This window comes from Symphalangus syndactylus, chromosome 9 (genome assembly GCF_028878055.3).
Source record: "Symphalangus syndactylus isolate Jambi chromosome 9, NHGRI_mSymSyn1-v2.1_pri, whole genome shotgun sequence".
Lineage (NCBI taxonomy): Eukaryota > Metazoa > Chordata > Mammalia > Primates > Hylobatidae > Symphalangus > Symphalangus syndactylus.
This window is the reverse complement of record NC_072431.2, coordinates 131,352,438-131,374,705: the sequence shown is the minus strand read 5'-3', so window position 1 is coordinate 131,374,705 and position 22,268 is coordinate 131,352,438. Positions and strand designations below refer to the sequence as shown.

Genomic DNA, 22,268 nt, shown 5'->3' with positions numbered 1-22,268 from the left:
ACACATTTTTTCAAAAGTGGATCTGGGATTACCAGGTTATATCCTTAGAAAAACTATGTTGCTTTCCAACACTATTCAATGGGAGTGAAAGGTAGGCAAGTAAGAATTTGCCTCAGGAAGAAAAGAAAGTCAAGTTCATTCATACAGAGAAATGATGGCACATCAAACTCTAGCCTGTCCAGAACAGAAGGCAGTAAGAATATGCTAAGAGTCCGACATAAGTCAAACGGGGACACCTGCTACTCATTTGTCTCCACGCTTGTGCTTCACTGGAAACAAATCACTAGATCTTTCTTTAAAACACATAAATTTAAAAACTTGATGTGGCTTTACAAATTTAGAAACTAACAAGGAATGATTGATAGTCCGGATTATGTCCAGAGTACACTGCATTTCAAAACAAATGAACTAGCACAAGAGTTATTGAAACAAAGTCTTCATTTCTCCATAGAGTCAATGTCTTATGAGGAGACACACAAGGGCCACACACTTACTCTGCCCATTTCACGCAGCTTGGTGAGCATCACAACTATGGTGGAATTGTGTTCCCAGAGCATCCGCCAAAAGTCTTCAGTGGTCTCTGCCAAGGGCCCCTGGGTAGCGATGTAGGCTTTCTGTTGTCTGAATTACACAGAATGAAGAGAATGTGTTACAGTATTTAGAGAACATGCAAAAGCTCACAGTGGATATATAAACATCAACCTGGTAATAAAAAATGAAAACATATTATTAATGCAATTGCAGTAAATTCCTGCTAAGATTACATAATCAAATAAGAGCACTTAATACATTTTGGGGACTTCACAAACTAAATTGCTTGTTAATATTATGATGTATGTCTTTATCATTATTATTTGAATTTGAGTGCAATACTAATAGCTCAATTTCATGTGTCATACAAATTACTTAAGAAACACTTAGATGTGCAGCTTCATTTTCTAGAAATTATTCTCACACAATCTACTAAATTTATGAAATATGGTACAAAACAGATTCTTTATTAACTCCTTACAAATCCAATTGGCTTATGAAAGAAGAGTGCAGAAGGCCAGATTAAACACTTCATAACTACTACTTCTTACTCCCATCCAAAATAATAAAAAAACAAATACCAAGGGACTAAATGATGACCTATGCAGAAAGAAAATGTCTTTGAATGGAGATGAAATTTATTCTGGTTATGAAACTAGGGCACATGTAAATATCAAGGCTTTGGATAGTCAGGGGAGCAAAAGTAGATACCTGTATCCATCAATAAAACTGGCATTGATGTAATCAGATCCTTCTACTCCACGGATAGGCTGCAGGCATACCCTTGTGGATTCATATGGCATAATATTAACAAGGCGATTTTTGAATTTATTACATGGAAGATTGGCACTGATAAATCTTGAGGTGTGAGCTTTTGAGCTGGCTAGACGCTGTTGAATAGAAAAAAAAAAAAAAAGGAAAAACCCAACAAAGATCATTTTCACCTACGGTTTGAATGGAATGTACCCCAGATTTCCCTTTTAGATATAAATCTTTTGTTTACTTAAAGTAAATGACTGTTCAAATTGTACTGCTTTTCACATCTACCTAATCACTCTCTACAGCCTATTGGATTTCTATATATTTTCTGAAAGTATAGTCTCAAATTAGGAGACATACGGGCTCAAGATAGTTAGGAAGCAAAGAATAGAAGAGGAAAAGGGGAGGAATACATTTTATAATCATACACCTGAGGGAAAGGTCAAATGAATCTTGTACTTCACAAATTTGAAAGGTTAAAGTAAAGCCACAACTCAAAGACAAACCCAGAATGACTTGCTCCTGAATAACCACATCACATCCAATACCATACCTTAAATTCGAGCTCCATTCCTGTGACATTCTCTCCTGTTTCTATTTGTGTCAGCTTCTGAATGTAGGCATACAAGTTTCTAGCTGGCACTTCGGTATTTCCACAAGTCACTGCTTCTAACAGTGCATCATGGATAAAGATGTATTGGTCTTCTGTTTGAACCATGTAGTTCCTCTGGGCTCTCATTAAAGTTACATGGCCATAAATATCTACAGTTTTTTCATGCTTTATTCTTTCTAACATGGCATCTATGACGATGAAGCAACCAGTCCGGCCAACTCCCGCGCTATGAGGAAAATAAAGAGGGAAGAAAAGCCCAAATAAACCTATCAGAAAATCAATACATAATAAAAGTATTTTCATTATTCTTATTAACTAGATCTTACATCCATTACTTCTGCTCAAATAGCTATTGGGATGACTTTGTAATACTCTCAAGTCAAAAGTATTATCTAGGCACCATAATCAGAGGACAGGGAACAAAAGACTGAGTAAAACTAGTTTAGTTTCAAAATGTAAAAAATATTAAATCCATAATCACTATGTTCCTTGATCATGCAATACAAAGTGAACATTATTTTGAACACTTTTGAAGTCATTATGAAAAAAATACAAACATTTAGTCTGTCCATATTTAGAAGATAGTTTTATATATTGGTCCAGATCTGACTAGGCTGTAGTTCTTAGAAACTCTGTCTGTTTTCATTCCATGTACAAAATATAAAGATTGTTTTTACAGTCTGAAGCTAAACCTCGCATGCTTCCTATTTATCAAACCCTTCAGGCTGAGGACATTTATGTGCCAAGTATGGTTCAATCCAAAATACTTTCTCTTCCTGATCATGCGTGTTTATCAGGCTGGTAAACACGTCATCAACAGGAATAGGTATATAACAGGTACGTATTACCATCTTAGGTAACAGGCAACAGACAGCCTCCTTCATTTGCTACATGCTATGTTTCCTATCATCTGTGTATCTATGTGTTCATTTCTTGTCCATCCCTCATTGATCTATCCATTTCTTCATTCAATAAACAATGAAGTACTCTGCTAAGTGAAATAGGGGATACGACATAAAGATGACTTAGATGCTATCTCTTAAGGAGCTCAGAGTGTATCGAAGGAACATAATACTATATACACAGCTATTTCTAAACAAGAAAGAAGAAGGATGTATTAGTTTTGTATATGATGTGGCATTTGAAGTAGGACTTGAAGGACAGGAAGGATGAGGAATTAAAGATGTTATAGCATGAACAAAGGACGGACACTGCTGGCTCTGGGAGCTACATGTGAAATTTTCATAGGTCTGGCAAGGCACCTGTGCAACGAAGATACCAGAACTCCAAAACAAATGAGTTAATGCTCACCAGGGTGCCTGTCTCAACTGAAATGGCAGTTTCTGTTTGGTATCATAGTGGCTGCAAGGCAGTAAGAGATAATTTTTTTTTTAAACAAAATAATACCTTTATTTAACTGCTGAACAGTGTATATCAAAGCTAGCTTCCATACAGGAGCTCTGTGGTTTGTAGACTGGGCTAACTAGCTGGGAATTTGATATAACCACTACTTTAAAATAGGTTACTTTTTTATGTCCGATGCCAGAGGGCTCCTGAATACTGATGCTAAGAACCCAATCCCAACTATAAACCCACAAATTGACATGACATTGATACATCATGCAAAAGCCTTCTAAGAGTCCTACAAATGATAGCACATACCTTAGCACAGACCAATTGGTAACCTGATGCAAACATTAATATAGTGCGAAGTCAGCCTGGTGGTTCCAGTTCCTTGAGATCCATGAAGTCTCATTTTATTTAGTTGGTTCTAAAGAAGCCTGTTAGATGGCAAGTTTTCCCTGACATTCCCCATTCCTACCCTCCCAGCTGGTTTTAATCACCCTCTGCCTCATATCCCTGGTTGCCCTCAAATACCCCTCTTTACTACAATTCTAACCAAATTACATTATTAATTTAGGGCAGCCATCCATAAACAAAACAATAGCATACATCTTGAGAGCAGGAACTGCATTAAAAAAAAAATTATTTGGGTGCCCTACACAAAGCATGCAGTAAGTGTTCAACAGTGTTTGTGAAATAAGTAAACAAATTAGTGACTGGCTCGAGGGGCCTCCAGTAAGGAGCAGCCCGTCCCGGTAAGGTAAGCCTACTTAGGAAGCAGGACTCTTCAGACCATGCAAAATCCTACATTTGACAAGGGTTTGGAACTACATAAGGAGTACCCGAGGACTGCTCTGCATAGTGTTTGATCGGGAATAAAGAGACAGGAAAATCACTTTAAGTAGTCTTTTTGCTGGTCTCCTGACATGCCATCAGATTGCAGTTAAAGGAACCTAAGTCAGACTCAACCTGGAAAAGATTTGTCTTTCTGGGTTTCTTTCGAACTCCATGTTTGGCAGGTCCTGAGACTCCAAGTAACATCTTGCATTCTTTCTGTGTTGTCTTTCTAAATTGTCTTCATTGCAGCTGTGAATCGTTTCTAATAGACACAGTTTTACGCAGTTCTTCCCAGTGGAAACCACACTGTAAACCTTAGAACTGAGCCCTATACATCAAGTCAATTCTAGATAATGGCAGGACTATTTTCTCAAAATATGCATCAGGGACCATTCGAATGTCTGGATGATGCATGGTTCTATATTCTGGCAGAAAGATACGACAGAATCTTGCAAAATTGGTAGGAATAACTCCAACTCTAAACAGTATCAACCTTTTCACAATGGTGATTTCTTTTCCCAAAAAATAAGGGAAAAAAATCAAATATGTGTGAGTCCAAATCATGAATTGTGGGATGAAAAGAAATAACAGAGGCTATGATTTGAACAAAACCTATCTTTTCCCCCAAAATCCAAAATATTGTTACATGCCCAATCTTGCTATTCGTATGGAAGATAGGGGAGGAGCTGATCTTTGGGACATAATGTGTTACCTTTTTCTAGGGTGAAGAATTCTTGAGGGATTTAGATATTAAATAAGTGTTTTAGCTTGAAGGAAGACCTTGAGGCTTAAGGTACCTCTTCAGACATCAATGGCTGTGTGTCCTTGAGAAAGACATTTTAACCCCTTCCTTATAGTCCCATATTTCTTAAATGATGATAGTGACAATTAACTCTTATTAATGTTAATTTTTTAGTAAGTCTAATTATCCAGTAAGTCTTAGGGGCTAAATTAAATATACCAAGTGTTTTGCAAACATAATGGAAAAGGCAGTTACTTTCTAGGTACAAACTCCATTTTAACATTCAGCCTCTAAAGCTGACAGCAAGAAACAGGCAATGTAATGCTGGGAAAATTATGACACAATTACTTCAGAAACATTTGAGTTTTGGCTTTTAAAATCTTGCTTTCACCTACTCGCTCAAGCTGCTCTTCCTTTCCTCTGCCTTCTTTCCAATAAATGCGCCTTATACCTAAGGAGCTTTCTGCTTTCACATTTATCGTCATGGCAAATGAGACGGCAGGCAAGGGGCTTCCTACCACAGTGCTTGACGCCTAAGAAGCATTCAGTAAATGTTGGTTTCCTTTCCCCTTCTCTGACAACACTTGGGAACTGCCCTGAAGTCCTACAGTCATCCACGCCATACCTGGATAGCAGAGAAGACTCAAATGCAGGTTCTGAGGTGTTAAAACTTAGCACCCTCTTCCCAGCACCCCCAGTGCTTCACAGTGCTTTCCACCCTTTAGGTCAGCAGTCATTCGCCAAATACGGTGACTTTTCGGTAGCCCGCTTGTCTGTAATATTTCATTAGCAGCATGTGACAATCCCTAATGCAGGTTCCTAGAAAAGCTTTTTATCCTTGGTTTTAAGGACACTAGTCAAGGGAGTATGCGAAACATCAGATACTCCCTTGGGGTTAATGGTAGCAAGGGTGGAGATTGTGTCATTACTCCAGACACAAAATAATCCAAAACAGGTAGTACACGAAATCAGCCCAAAATAATTGTATCATGATCCTGTATCACTGTTCCATTGATTCTGTAACAGGGTAGAATTCCTACCGCGTTTGAAATAGAAATCAAAGATGAACTCTAAATGTCATCTTCAGAAATCCACTGGCATCCATTCAGACTGTGCCTCAGTATGTTTCATTTTGTTTTTTTTTATTTGACTCCAGTGCTAATTCTCTACCTGCCTCTCTGGATTCTTCCATCTGTATCAATTTCTCAGATTACATATCTCTGCCAGTCCCCAAAATGTAGATAATGCTCCAAAAGTTCTGTCCTTCTTTCTCTCAGTAGTAGTCTCCAAAGGATTCCTAAAGTGATGCCTCTCTTTTTCAGCACAAGTGGAGATCTATATTTCAAACCGTCTTCAAGTTTATCAAAAATAAAGATTCTAAGCTTAATCAGCATCTTCTCCTTTCAAATCTGCTCCTCCCACTCTCAGGCTTGCCTTGACACTCAGGTTTAAAACTGAAAAATCATCTTACACTCTTTTTGCCTCTTACCCTGCAAAATAATAAATTGTAAATTGCTATGTATTCAAACTCCACGATTTTCTTCAACTCCCCATCAGTGGTGTGCTAGAGCTAGCAAAAGCCAATCCTTACATTTTCAGGGATTATTTGCTGAAATAAATATATTAAAAATAAAGGTAATATTCAAAACTCATTGGTTCTTCATTGTTTCAAATTATTTCATGCTCTTGAGGTGAAAACATCATATACAGTAGTCCCCTTTTATCTGTGGTTTCGACTTTCTGCAATCTCAGTTACCACAGTCTGAAAATATTAAATGGAAAATTCCAGAAATAAACAAGTTTTCAATGACATACCTTTCTGAATAGTGTGGTGAAATCTCAAGCCCTCCCTTTCCATCCAGCCCAGGGTGTGAATCAATCCCTTTGTCCAGTGTATCCATGCTGTACAGGCTGCCTGCCTGTTAGTCACTTAGTAGCCATCTCGGTTATCAGATGGACTGCCCTGGTATTGTAGTGTTTGTCTTCAACTAATCCTTATTTTACTTAATGGCCCCAAAGTGCAAGAGTAGTGATCCAGGCAATTTGGATATGCCAAAAAGCAGCTGCAAAGTGCTTCCTTTAAGTGAAAAGGTGAAAGTTCTCAATAAGGAAAGAAAGAGAAATCGTATGCCGAGGTTGCTAAGATCTATGGTAAGAATCAATCTTCTATATGTAAAATTGTGAAGAAGGAAAAAGAAATTCATGATTGTTCTGCTGTTGCACCTCAAACTGCAAAAGTTACAGCCACAGTATGTGATAAGCACTTAGTTAAGATGAAAAAGGCATTACATTTTGGGTGAAAGACATGAACAGAAACATGTCACTACTGATGGCAAGTGAGCTTGGTACTCTCTGGGGATTCAGGCATCCACCGGGGATCTTCGATCGTATGCCCTGCGGATAAGGGGGGACTACACTAATGATGTGCTGGTGATCGTCTCTCTCTAGTGACCTCATGTTTGTAGCTTGAAATCATCCATGAGAATATTTACACCAAAGAAATCAGGAAATACTACTTTTTTTCTCCCCAGAGAGCAGGTTTTTACACATTTACCAGCACATATGACTACGCTAAAGCATCCATTCCCACCATCCAGGGACAAACAGGAAAGAGTTCCTAACTTTGTTCTTCCATCCGTATTTGTTGTATTTTCATAAGACTCTGTCGCCTACTATTCCACATTTACTGAGTGCCTACCATGTGCTGAGGCATCGAAGAAGCAATGAGCAAAACAAACGTGATCTTTCCTGTTGGAGCTTACAGTTTAGTGGGGGAATTCGACGTTAAATAATCACATGAACAGACATCTAATTACAAATCTCAAGCGGCGCTGTGAGACAAATGTGAAGGATGTTGGTAGAGCACCTTTGAGGAAGTGCCATTGAAACTGAAATCTGTTATGGGCTGAATTGTGTCTTCTCAAAATTCACATGTTGAAATGCTAACCCCCAGTGTGACTGTATTGGACACAGGGGCCTTTAGGGAGGTAATTAAGGTTACATGAAGTCACAAGGTGGGAGCTCTAATCAGATAGGATGGATGTCCTTGTAAGAGGAGGAAACACAAGAGATCCTTTTCTCTATGCACATACAGAGGAAGGGCCATGTGATGGCACAGTGAGAAAGCAGTCATCTAAAAGCCAGGAAGAGAGGCCTCTCCTGAAACCAACTCTGCCAGCACCTTCATCTTGGACTTCCGGCATCCTGAATGGTGAGAAAGTAAGTTTCTGTTGTTTAAGCCACTCAGTTTGGAGTATTTTGTTATGGAAGCCCCGGCAGACTAACGCAATACCTAAAGGTCAAGTAACCGTTTGCTAAGTAAAGAGGGTGGAAGAGCTTTTGAAAAGATATCCTAAAAAAAAAGTGCTAGAATAGACAATAGCACATTTGAATAACCAATAGAAAGCCACCGGCTGAAAGGCAGTGAGGGAAAAAGAGGACATGTTCCACATAGTTATTTTCCATTTTAGGGACTGGCTATAACATTTTTATTAAACTTATAACCACATCAGCAGCATTTATTTAGAATAATTCTGCCTTACAAGTTTCACACTTTATCTTTCTGACATGGCTCATCTATTCTTGAGTTTATTTTGATGCATCTTTTGGTTGGCTGGAATATGTCTTTGAATAATGCTTTATATAACATATGCATGGATGCTACTTTTTCTGATGACTTACATATCTGAGAAACCCTTTGTGGGTTTCTTTTTTTCTTTACATATGACCAACAACTTGGTTTTGTGCAGGATTACTGGGCTCCAATATTATCCCTTCAAACTCTAAATACAATGCTTCATGGTCTTTGTTGTCCTTTGACAAAGTCATAGGCCCGTCTGGTTTGTGGTCTTTTAACAGTAATTTTTGCCCCAAGTAATTGGGGGTTGTTTCTTTAACTTGGAGGTTCAAAAATTTCATCTAGATATGCTTTAGGCACTGGTCTCACTGTTAAAACCGCAGGGCCCTCAGGTAATATTTTTATTATAAGATTCTTGGCTGTCCCTCAGCACTAGTTCAAATAAAACATGTTTTATGCTTTAGCACCTCTGGGCGTTTGTGACGCTGGACCTTCTACCTCCTTCTCATCTGTTGACACGTACTTTCAAGATTCACCTCAACTGCTGCATCCTGGATCAACATTTCCTTTTGATTTATTCCTCCTTGGACTCTTTTGACAATTTATAACTATTTTTTCAGCAACTGCCTTACTTTAGTTTTGTTTTCTAGTTATTATCCTTATGCCAGTTGGAGCTCTCCTCCAGGGAAAAGACAACAGCTTCGTTGTCTCTACTGTTTGGCAATTTCCATGCCAGGGAAATTGAAGGTGCTCAACTCGAGTGACAAAATTAAAAAATAAAAATAAAAATAAACTTAAAAAATAGGAAGCCCTCTCCCAGATCAATAACACATAGGGGAACATTTCCCCAAAGCCCCCAGCATGGGAAAATTCCTTTGATACATGTTTACAAAGATAAAGTAATACTTATAATTTGATGAGACGCAAACAACCTGTGCTTATGCTTCACTCCAATTGCTGAGAAATAACAAACCTCCGGCACTTTTTTTTCCCTTAAGAAATTGAATGTTGAAAATTCAGAGCTTTTAAAAGTATCCCAGCCTACTTTTGTTTGAATTTCCAAGTTCCCACAGCAGCATATATTTATTTTGTTTCCTCCGGCAATTTACTCTTTTTCTGTTCACCCATCAGTATCTGAGTGCAGTGCACCTCTCAAAATGAAGGATTGTACTTCTAAAAGCAAATGCATTTTTCTTTGATCCTGAAAAACTCAGCTCTCCATTGCAGTGATAATGACGGAACCCTATTTAGTGCTGTTTGTTTTTCATCATTTCAACAGCCTTCAACTTGAAACATGATAAGAACAGCAAAACTGATAAACCACCCTTATTTTTATCTGTTTTCTGCCAGAGTAGTTGCCAAGCACTGAGACAGATTTTTCTAAATATCTTTTAAAAAAAGGAGTGCATAACCCTATGCTTCAGGCTGAGGCCAGCACAATTTAGTACATTTATTATGTTACAGAAAATTCCAGCAAAAAGAGAACGGCACTTTTTAATCGAGTCTGGCATTATGTTGGTCTCTGTTATCTCTAAAGTAAAATCAACTTTTTAAGTTATTTTCCAGTGAGGACAACGATTCCACTAATGAGAATCAGAACACAAACAAACTCTATATTTGTTTTGACTTCAGCAGCAAACCAAATTATTGCTAAACTTTAGTGTTTTTTTTTTTTTTTAAATTTCAGTAAGTGATAGACGTTCCAGTGTTCACAAGCTGAAAGACTGTGCAATCCATTAAACAAGTATGCCTACTAGGAAATTGTTATTACTTCAATATTATCATTCATCCAGTTACAACATTTGTTTTCAATTTCTAAAAACATGACTGAGTTAGTCCCACAAGTTGAAACATGCTTAATGTCCCGTGATGTGATACAGTAGTAATGTGCAAAAAGAAAAAATTAAGAGGCATACAGGGACTGTTTTACGCTAAAGTCATTCTGGAGATGTGTTTAAAAGTTGGCTTTTCTGATTAATGTGGTGGAGTTTTAATGCTGACCCTTTACTGGTACTTAACTGATCTGGCAAAGAAAGACAATAGAATTAGGATATTTCACACATCATTTAGTTGGGTGCAAAGACAGTAAAATATGGACTAAAAAAATCATTGTGAGCATTTTGTACATATGTCAGCTTATAATTTGATTGGATATAGTTCACCTATCAGAATAGTATATGAACTACAAGTAGTTGACATCTATGAGAACAGACTGAGTTTTATGACTCGGGTTTACAAGATTAATTAGGTCACTCTTTTAATAAAACTGTGATGTGACTCTGATGAGGCTGCCGTTGTGAAACTCTTCTTTCATTCTTTGATAAAAATCAACATTTAACTTTATAAGCAGATACTAGGCATCTCTACAATATTTGGGGTTCACTACAAAAAACAGATCCACAGATAGTTTAGTTTCTTCTAGCATCTCTTTTACCTAAGATAACTAGAGAAATATTAATTTCTTTGTCAAAATATTCACCTGTCTAATTAATTTTATATATTACAAAATTAAAATTAAAAAAATTTGAACAAGTTGTCATTGAAATGCAGTCAAATTTATCCATGCTATTCAACATACACTATATGCCTATAATAATTAATATATAGTAGTTATAGGAGTTTTAAGGGGCAGTTTTGCAATCTTCATTAAAATTTTAAATTGCACATACTCTTTGACCCAGCACCTCCAATTCTATAAATCTAGCATGGAGGTCTATGTACACACATGCACAAAGAGAGTAGAAAGAGATTTTACCATAGCATTGTTGACGTAGCAAACTAACTTGGTAAAACACTCATGGCTAGGGAACTAGTTGAATAAACTATGGTTTACAAATACCATGGATGTGACGTAGCAGTTAAAAAGAATGAGGTGAATCCATGTATTGACCCTCTCCAAAATAGTGTCTAAGACATTGCCAAACCCACTTAAATATATTGCAGAACAATATATATAACGTAACACCACTTATATTTTTTTAAAAGTCCATTCAAGATTACTTATCTCTATTTGTACACGTTAATGCACAGAACATGGTCTGAAAAGATACACAAATCAGAACAATAGTTCTGAGAAGGATCGGTAATGGTGGCAGTACAGATAAACTTTCACTTTAATTGAAGTATTTTTTTGTAGTTTTCATTTTTTTAACAAGGACAACATAATAATCTAATAATGGAATTAAAAAGAAATATAAAGCAATGGGTAAAAAGTTACTATAATAAATATCATAATTACAGTTCAATAAAGAGTTGAGGCTCCAAAGACACAGAGAGAAAAGATGGAACCTAATTAACTCTAGCTCAGGAACACTGCCTTGCTCAGTGATGGATTGTCAGAAGTCTGGGTGATGTTGGCAGCTCCTGTGTAGCCCACACTTAGTCCTGCCATCTGGTGCTGGCTTTTAAAGAGTGGATTTCAGAAAGTAAGGGGATGTAGGAGTCATTGTAGAGAGAAGAATGCTTGGCAAAGACGAAAAAAAAAAAAAAAATCTAGAGTTAGGGAGATAACCCAGAGCCATGATCACTTCAGAAAGGTAAAATGTAGTACACTTGAGTGGCGTCTTCTGAGGATAAAGGAAGTTCACATTTCATCAACAGAGAAGGGGCAGAAACTAAGCACAAAGTTCCCAAACTGCCCTGATAAGGATCCTTGTATAGGATACCGAAAGGCCAGGGATGAGCTACCAGGTTATATCCCTTTGGGCGTTTTATTTTTCCATGCTGGGTGAAAAGGTAATTTCCTAAAAAACCAAAACTCCATCTCGAAAAAGAAAAAAAAAAATCCACATGGGCCTAATCTGATTTTTTTTTTCAAATATGTAGACTCAAACTAAAACCTTCCAAAGACTTCTGCATGATCTTGGCTTTGTCCCAACATTATCTGCTGAACACACTCCCTATTATTCTTAAAATGTGATTCTCATGATAAATTACAAGGCTAATACGTTCGCATAAAGAACACCTGAAGATGCCGCAGCAGGTCTCATTTTACAGATGGATAGAACAGGCCATTAGGCATGGATAGAGCAGACTCAGCTGGCTCTGATAATTGGTAGTTGACTTGAATCTGAATAGAGGTCAATCAAACGATGCTACGGAAGTTTAGAGAACTATATCATTCACACAGAGATTTTCCTTGTAAACCATACCAGCTCACGCCATATTCTAAATTCTGTTTAGAATGATACAAAATTGCCCACTTTTTGAAAGAGGAGACAACCATTTACCAGGCCTGCCAAGTAAAGCTGCATGGGTTGTATACTGCTCAACCCAAAGGAAGTTACAATCACATGGACTACATACAATGTGTGCAACCTGCTCAGTCCACACAGCAGGCTTGTCAATAGCAATATAAACGCTATTACTCCTGATTCGGGTTAAGCAAGATTCAAAGAGACGAGCCACTGGAAGGTACTTGGAGGGCATTTGAACTTCAGCAACTTTGATTAATTTGTAAGGCATATCATTTTCCCACACAGACAAGATTTTAGTATGTACACAAATGCAAGGAGTTTTTTGGTTTTTCTTTTTAAAAAATGCTATTATTGCCCAGGCATGGTGGCTCATGCCTGTAATCCCAGCACTTTGGGAGGCCGAGGCGGACAGATCACGAAGTCAAGAGATCGAGACCATCCTGGCCAACATGGTGAAACCCTGTCTCTACTAAAACTACACAAATTAGCTGGGTGTGGTGGCGCATGCCTGCGGTCCCAGCTACTAGGGAGGCTGAGACAGGAGAATCGCTTGAACCCAGAAGATGGAGGTTGCAGTGAGCCGAGATCACACCACTGCACTCCAGCCTGGCAATAGAACAAGACTCCGTCTCAAAAATAAGTAAATAAATAAAAGAAAAAGGCTATTATCGTTATTTAAATGGTACTGTCCAATAGTTTGGAAGGCTCTAAATCTGTGGTTCCTTGTTTCATTTTGTCCTTTTCTTTGACTCCTGCAAGCTTTTATAAGGCAGTGAGAATCTCACTCTATGATAGTTTGCAACACCCTACCAAACTCCAGCAGGCCTTTGCGTTGGTTTTGTAGAGGCCTGTTGTTACGGCTTCTGATCTGGCTTCTTAAACTCCTGGGTTTCTGAATTATGAATCAGTATGCCTATTTATTTATTTATTTATTTATGAATGAATGAATGAGATGGAGTCTCACTCTGCTGCCCAGGAGGCTGGAGTGTGCTCTTGTGATCTCGGCTCATCGTAAACTCTGTTTCCTGGGTTCAAGTGATTCTCCCGCCTCAGCCTCCTGAGTAGCTGGGATTACTGGCACACGCCACCACACCTGGCTAATTTTCCTTATTTTTTGTAGAGATGGGGTTTCACTATGTTGGCCAGGCTGGTCTCGAACTCCTGACTTCAAGTGTTCTGCCGCCTCAGCCCCCCAAAGTGGTAGGATTACAGGCATGAGCCACTGCACCCAGCCAGTACTGCCCATTGCCTATTCTAACCCTTTTGCCTACTCACATTCATATATATATATATAAATTTTTTTTTTTTTTTTTTTTTTGAGAAGGAGTCTCACTCTGTCACCAGGCTGGAGTGCAGTGGCATGATCTTGGCTCACTGCAACCTCCACCTCCCAGGTTCAAGCAATCATATTTTTTAAATATGTCTTTTATTTATTACATAATCAATTGAAATTTTTAATACCTTATTTATATTTATCCAAAACTTAGAAGTTTAAGATCATTGCTAAGTACTCCTTATTCTTTTTTTCACTTTTTCATAACCTTTCTATTGTAATTATAAGGTGCTGGAATTCATAGTTTATCAATGCAAAATGTAAAATGACATTCACTTCCACAAAGTCAAACACATGAAGTTACAGCAAAATAAACAGAAAAACATGATGTATGTAATACATTCATCCAATGAAATAACTATACACCATGACTGGTAATGGTCATCCTACAAGATGGATGAAAATTTCATGAAATAACACCAATATGAAAAATGTAAATAATAGTAATGTTTCTAATTTTCAATTATAAATGGCCATCCATGTAACTGAATTTTCTTCTAATCTGCTTCAAGACTTAAAGAATTTTCTTTTTCTTTTCTGTACTAATCATTGAACCTTAGTTTCTAATAAATTTTGGAGCATCTGGGCCTTTGAACTCCTTGAATAAAAGTACTGTTAAAATACTAAGGTTTTCCTGTTTGTTGGTTGGTTTGACTCAAGTAGTTGCACGTATTTACAGGCTTAAGAATTTGATGAAGATCACGTGGCTGTCACTAGGGAGCTAAGACTTGGGTCCACGTCTCCCTTTCTGCCAGACTCTCACTTCCACCAATGGGAGTTTTACTATGAACAGATGACAGTTTTACTCGGAGCTCCCCAGATGGACTCAAGGTCCATGATTCTATCAATTTAGGCTGTAAGAAATTTGGTCTAAGAGAGAAATGCTGTTCCTGTAACTGTCTTTTATTCATGAAACATTAGCTCTCCCACTCTACTCCACTACTGAAAAATAAATGAATTAAGTGGTTTTTAAAGCACTGCCAAAATAGATCTTTGTGTACCTGGTGATATAGTTTGGATATGTGTACCCTCCAAATCTCATGTTGAGATATGATCCTCAATGCTGGAAGTGGGGCCTGGTGGGAAGTGTTTGGAGCATGGGAGGTGGTCCTTCATGAATGGCTTGGTGCCCTCCCTGTGGTAATGAGGGATATTGAGTTTACATGAGACCTGATTGTTTAAAAGAGTGTGGCACCTCTCCTGTCTCTCTCTTGCTCCCTCTTTTGCCATCTGATACACTGGCTCCCCCTTTGCCTTCTGCCAAACTTCCTGGGGCCCTCAGCAGAAGCAAATGCCAGCATCATGCTTGCTGTACAGCCTGCCAGAACAGGTTGTAGGCCAAATAAACCTCTTTTCTTCAGACTAACATACCTGTTATGTATCAACTAGTTACATTGACGTCAGCTCTATCTCTTTTAGAATATTTTGTCTATGGTTGACTTTTAGTTAGTGTGGTATGCATACATAATGACGAAAAAATAAGAACTAGTATTAAGTGTATTTAGAATAACCTACTGGTCATGTTTAAGGATGACAGTAGAGAGGACAGGGTTTGCCTCTCATGCAGAATAATACTAGAAGATGGGAAACAGTTAAGAGACTGTGACACCAAAGAGCTGAAGGTTAATATTCAATAATTCAACTCGATGGATGCAAAATGAGAGATTCCTCTTCTATGTATCAATCGCCATGCAATGTACCCCAGACATATATACATTATATGTTCAAGTAGTCTGAACATGCTGCTGGGGACTGTGAGAGCCCGGAGACCTGGGCTCTGTCCCAGCGGTTCTTATTCAGTAAGTCTGAGGTGGGACCAAAGATTGTGCATTTCCAACAAGTTCTAAAGCGATGCTGATATGGCTAGTTGCTGGGCCACACTTTGAGTAATGAGGATACAGGCACATTCCTAACATTTTTATATGTAGATAAAGACAAAAAGGTGCACAGAATACACTCATAATAATGTACATATGTGTGTGTTTACATACATATTCATAAATTTTAAAAAATGATAATCTCTCATTCATAACGATTTTTTGTCCTTAGCAATGTAAAGTTCAATGGAAAGGAGAGACTGCAAAGGGCTGCTTTCAAAAACGTAAAGTTTGCTTTTCCTTTTTTTAAGACCAAATACTTCACTATCTCCAGATACCTGAAAATATATGGAATTATCTTGTAATAAAACTCAGATGCCCGAAGCCCACCTTTTGAGTTTCCTTTGCAAGAAACAACCCCAAATGCGAGCAAATCAGATACCATGTAATAAGACCTAAAAGTATTTTTCCAAAGACAGAAAGAAAAATATCTAAGCAATAGAACCCAGATTGGAAAGACACCAAACAAAGATAACAGACCTATTTTTAAGCTTCATTTTATGACCAAGGGGCACAGCAAAATAGTTTGAAATAGAAAGTTTTCATGCTGATTACATGAAATCAAAATATACACTGTTCAAAGGCAGCCAACATTATTATTTTTTAAATGCAGTCTAGTTCATGCAATAAGTTTCAGTGTTCTTTCAGTCTGGGAATATTTCAAAATACATTGCAGGTACAGCTGGGAAAACTCAGTGATACCCCTGTCCAGATCTCAGCTATTAGGTTATAAAAATATTTTCACATTTCCTGCAGATGTCTAGATTCCTTTCTTTGGTAGTAATTTTAATTCAGACCTCATTATTGACAGCTGTTTGTTCTGCTAGAACTTAATTGCTCTTCTACCAGACTCAGCTGCACGCAGGCTGATTTCCTTTCCTTATAGAGTATATTACATATAAACACAGGCGGGGGAAAAAAATAACCAATTAACTAAATACGTGTGCATAAAATGATTCATTGAGAGCTCTGATCAAGTAATGTATCCAACTGCAACATAGGTCAAAGGAAATTACAGCACTTATAGTTTACAGTATTAAATATAATTATATAGAAATACTCAAAAGCACTAAAATATATAGATGATGAGTGGCAGCATCTGAAAATCTACTCTTTTATTAAAGAAACTTATAAAATTACTATATTTGGGTAACTGGAAGGGTATTTAATCTGCTGATGGATTAACTCATGGATATCTGTTTTACATAAGCTATACGCTACAAAGAACCTGAGATGCCTTCCCTAACTGACAAAGTCATGAGGAATCCAGCATGCTGTGGGATCACACTGCAATGCCAACAATTCTTTGAAGGGCAGAGTTTCTGGGGACACACCAACTCTTTTCCTCATTCTCCAGTCACTGCTGTGGATGAGCTGCTTTTCCTAACTTTACCAGAAAATGAATACAAATTCTTTGAAGTTAAAGCTATTCCCTCTGTTTGAAGACATGCCTCATTTTAGCAGCTCACCAAGAGATGCAGGAACAGCTTGGCAATGTTCATTCTATCAAATGCCTTGGCAGCCTCACTCACAGAGTCTAGGCCAATTTGGAGACCCCAAGCTGCCTTCCTTACTGGACTGGAACCCCTGAAGAGGGATAAACCGAGGGCTGAATTCATCAAAGAACATATAAGCAGCAAATATACTGCATTTGAGACAAGCAATGGTTCCTTTTATTGGCTCTCTGTCTGTTTTGGAAATGGAGAGAATGTGGTGAGCAGGGATGAACAAACTGCTCCTTAGTAAGGAACCCATTCAAGGAAAATGAAATTTTTTCTTAATACTAGGGACGCTATATGGTGCATCCCCTTTCGGGGCCACTAAATGCTTCTCTTTGCAGACTTAATCTACCTCATATAGGGAGGAAGATATTGGGAATAGGACGCTTATTACCCTGATAATTCTCAGGGATGCAGCATACATTTCCATTAATACTAGGCATAATGCTAATTACAATGCAAGCCCCAGACTCAACATCATTTACAAACCCTGACAAAATGAATGTAAGTATCCTACAGAGTTTGGTATCCACAAAATCTGGTCAATAGCCGACTCCCAGTCCCTCCCTCTTTCCCCTGAGTAACAAAGGAAACCATTACTTCTTGATCTTTGAGAGTAATTCTACCAACTCCTGTATTTTTTAGTCTATACATACAGATCATTATACCCTTCAGATCTTTGCATGGTATGACTCCTGGCATCGTTTTGGATTGTGACACTTCTACTCAAATGCTCACTTTAGTGTCTGTTTCACACGTGGCATAGTTCTAAGGGAGGAGGATGCAATGTGACTTCATAGACACCATCTCTAACCACATATCTCTAATGGTTGAAAGTTACAGCCTGGGGAAGAAATTCAGTTTTGGCTCATGGAATTAAAGACTCACTACACTTTGAAATTCCCCCCATCATTTTTTTTTTCTTGAAGTTTCACTTCTTACTGATTAAAATAGTTTAAACATAATTTAAAGTCCTGAGTTGATGAAACTATTTTGTTTTCAAGTAAGCATAACAGAGCAATGGTCTTTGATGTGATGTACTCATTTTATGAAAGAACCAGGCTGGCAAACAAAAATTTTATGGAATTTAGAGATACTAACTCTGGCTCTTCCACCTGCAGCTTGTGTCTTAAATACGTCATTTATTTATTCCTTCAGAGCCTCTGTTTTCTCACCTGTAAAATGTAAACCCATTTCCTAAGTTTTCTATGATACTGTCAGCAAAACACATTTTAAATAATAGCTTCTTGATCAATGTTAATTTCAGTACTCTCTTTTTTTCTACGAATTGAGGACCTAGAATTGAATATTTTAATTCAGTTAGCCTAATTGCAGAGTAGATATTCAACCTTTCTATTCTTGCATAGTTTATTAGACTTCTAATAAATTTTATGAAACCAATATTTAACTTTATTTTCTGGTTTAAATCCTCTCAGGAAAAAAAAAATGTAATAAAAAATTGAATCAGATTTTAGATTCGGCAGGGATCTTAGAGATCTGGTGGTTCTCAAGGTGCGACCCCATGACCAGCAGCAACAGCAGCATGTGGGAATTTGTTAGAAATGCAATTTTTCAGGCCCCACCCCAACCTAGAGAATCAGAAACTCAAGGGGTGGGGTCAAGGAATTTGAATTTTATTATGTTATTATTATTATTATTTTTTTTTTTTTTTTGAGACGGAGTCTCGCTCTGTCACCCAGGCTGGAGTGCAGTGGTACAATCTCAGCTCACTGCAACTTCCACCTCCCAGGTTCAAGCAATTCTCCTGCTTCAGGCTCCCGAGTAGCTGGGATTACAGACATGCGCCACCAAATTTATAAAATACAAATTTTATAGTTTTAGTAGAGACGGGGTTTCACTGTGTTGCCCAGACTGGTCTGGAATTCCTGGTCTCAAGCACTCCACCTGCCTCAGCCTCCCAGAGTGCCAGGATTACAGGCGTGAGCCACCCCACCCCGCCAGCTATTTGAATTTTTAAAAGCCCGTAGGTGATTCTGGTGCTTGCTAAAGTTTAAGAACCACCCATCAAGCCACTCTCTTGCCTTTTACTAGTGGAGAGACTCAGGAACAGAGACTAAAATAAAATCTCTGCATTTCAGTTGCATTGCTTTGTTTGTGTCAAAGTTCTGTCTTCCTCCCCTTATCTCAAGTCCCACTTAGTGTTTGTTCCATCATTTGTTCCTTTTCATAGGCATACCGCTATCAATATGCGTGGTCTTATCTGACTTCCATTTAGCCAGTTTAACTCAAGCTTTCCTTTTCCTCCAGAAAGCTCCTCCCACTGCTCACTGCACTAGGTCAGCTCAGTGTTAGGAGGCTACTCTCCAGGATGTCTGTGGCTCTAAGATGTTTGTGGTGTCATCATGTTTATTCCAAAAATAATCAGTCATTTCATTTAAGTAATGTAATCCTTAAATAAAATGATGAGATATAGTTACAAAATAAATGAGTTGTTTCTGTAAAAACCAAGTTAACTACTTTGGAAAGATGAATGTAAAAGTAATTTGTGTCCCGTCACAGCCAATAAAGTACCATTGAATTAGGTAAGGGTGACACAACTGCAGGTAAATGGAAAAATATTTATAAACATCTAGACAGATTCTAAACTTAAGTTGCTTAACTTCAGAAACAAAATACTGTTTGCTGTTGATATTAAAAGCACTAAATTTGCTAATCATTGCTCATACTCAAATAAGAGTTCTTAGTCCCAAATCTTAAAAACTAGTGAATCTAATATACAGTTATGCATTTGAGGTTAATGTCAACTGTATACATACATTTTAGGGTTCTTTGCTTCACCTGAGGTTTTATCTAAATGATCAAGTCTAAACTCAACATATAGATCAAGGTTTCTTCTGAATGGTCTTGATTGCTTTAGATCTCTTCATATATGATGATTAAGCTTTTTGAAGGAGATACCACACTGTATAACCCACAGTTTTGCACAGTGCAGTTGTAATAAATATTTCCTGGTTATATTTATATATACATTTTATTCAATGTTGCTAACTGATTAGCCAATTACACTTAGTAGTTCATCATCCCATTTTATTACTGTGAGCCAAATTATCCAGGCTATGAAACATTTCTTTTATGATAGCACTTCCTGGAGTCCTTAGAGAAATTCCAAGGGGGGAAAAATAGTTCTATAAATTTCCTCTTGAAGGCTCACAATGCATTAGGTTGAGAAACTCTGCTGTAAAGAAACCAATTTAACTTATTTTTACCCATACTTATAGGACTACAGAAATTCACCCCCCCGCATCAATTAATAATCCACGATTCAAAGTGCACATATATTGATGAGGTATCCCAAATTTTCTGAGTGATTTTCATTCTTACGTTCAAACCTTTTTTTCTGTTTCTGTAGATTTTCTCATACTTCTTATAACCCAGAATAGGTGTGAATTATGTATGCCAATTATGAATGGGTCAGATTAAATGGTCAACATACGGATTTGCAAAACTTAGATTGGTAAAACTGCTATTTTTTTCTATTTTCTTCTTTCTTCTCAATGAAGTAGCAGAACATTTTAAATCTAGCTCTGCTTTCAGAGATTAAAAAGAAAAGTTTTAGCCGGGGAATGTGAAACTTAGGATGTCAACAGGCAGTGGTGGAGGCTTTGATGAACTGAGCCTAATTAAAAGTAAAGGTGCTGAGTAAAAATGTTAAAAGACTGCAAGCCAAATGTTGCTAAGGACAATTTGGGGTACAAGCTCTCCAAAGAAGGAGGTGGTTTTAATACTCTGTAATCATTTTGAAACTTCATGTTATAAGACTTCAGATGTAGAAAAGCAGTCTAAGTACGAGATTATAACAGCATAGGACACCTAGTCTAGGAGCACTCAACCTAGAGTCGAGAAAGCAGTAATAAATGCCCTTTACACTACCTCTGTCCATGGAAATTGAATATTTACCCGAGATAAGGCTGCCCAGGCTATTAAAATCTCAAATGTTGAATGGCAGTTATGTAATGAGTTTCTTTGAAAAATAGAAAATGAATTGCCATTTTACAAACACTGCCTGGAATGTTGATAATTGAAGCTGTGTGATGCATGCTTGGGGGTTCATTATACATTCTCTCCACTTTGGGGTATGTTTGAAAATGACCAAACTAAAAAAAATTCTGAAAAAACAGCCTCCTTTGTTCCCGCTTAAGGTAAAGCACTTTCTAAATGTAAAGTACCCCACAGGGCAGAAATAACAAAGAGGATCGTGTTCAGACCCACTCACATTCTTCCAATAGCTAGGATTGGACTATTAGTTTCTTAGGCCATAGCCCAACTGTGATATGATGAAGCTTTAGCAGAAAACTATGTGACTTGATAAGATTGCCCATGTAGAAATGCAGGCAAAGAATTCAGCAAGAGGTATGAAGACCACCTTGGGAAGTTGTACCTTTGTACATTATGCAGGCCACAAAGCTTCACTCTAAAAATGACTTACATGTAGAATTATTATCTCAGATTTTAAAAATGTGTTTATTCCTAAGCCTTTAGAAAATATAAACACAACAACAAAGGCATACATACCTATCTCTTGTAACTGGACTACATTCACAGAGCTCCTTACTAAATTCTGGAAGAGGTTTTGCTAAGCTTTTAGCTTTACTATCGTGCCCTACAAACCAGTAAGTTTGAGTTTAATTGAACCAAGATAGCAAATGGATTTCAGACTGCAGTACCTCAGAGAAAATAGTCTGAAACCAGGTCAATCATTTTCAGACACACAAAGGAGGGATGAAATATTAACCATAGATTGTAGAGGAGGATTTTTGTGGCTTGTAACATGATTGGTTATGGTTTTTCAAATCTAAGTAGTGAGCATGAGTCCAGACTGAGAAAGCCTCTGCCCAACTGATTAGAACTGGAGTTGGTTCAGGTTGACAAAGTGAGAGTTTAGGATGTGAAGAATGACTGACCACCTATAAACCAAAATTTGGACTAAAGTTGTTTCTTC

At 37.6% G+C, this 22,268-nt stretch overlaps 1 protein-coding gene across 21 annotated transcripts in view; it reads right to left on the bottom strand.

The window, feature by feature from the left end:
- Nucleotides 1-22,268, bottom strand: part of PTPRD (protein tyrosine phosphatase receptor type D) — a 2,314,079-nt gene that overhangs the window by 26,659 nt on the left and 2,265,152 nt on the right. For all 21 annotated transcript variants that reach the window (XM_055294262.2, XM_063609868.1, XM_063609869.1 and 18 more), the window contains 3 exons: nt 1,844-2,129; nt 1,243-1,421; nt 495-621 (listed from right to left, as the gene is read on the bottom strand). In XM_055294262.2, coding sequence (XP_055150237.1) covers nt 495-621; nt 1,243-1,421; nt 1,844-2,129 — 592 coding nt within the window. The remainder of the gene's footprint in view (nt 1-494; nt 622-1,242; nt 1,422-1,843; nt 2,130-22,268) is intronic.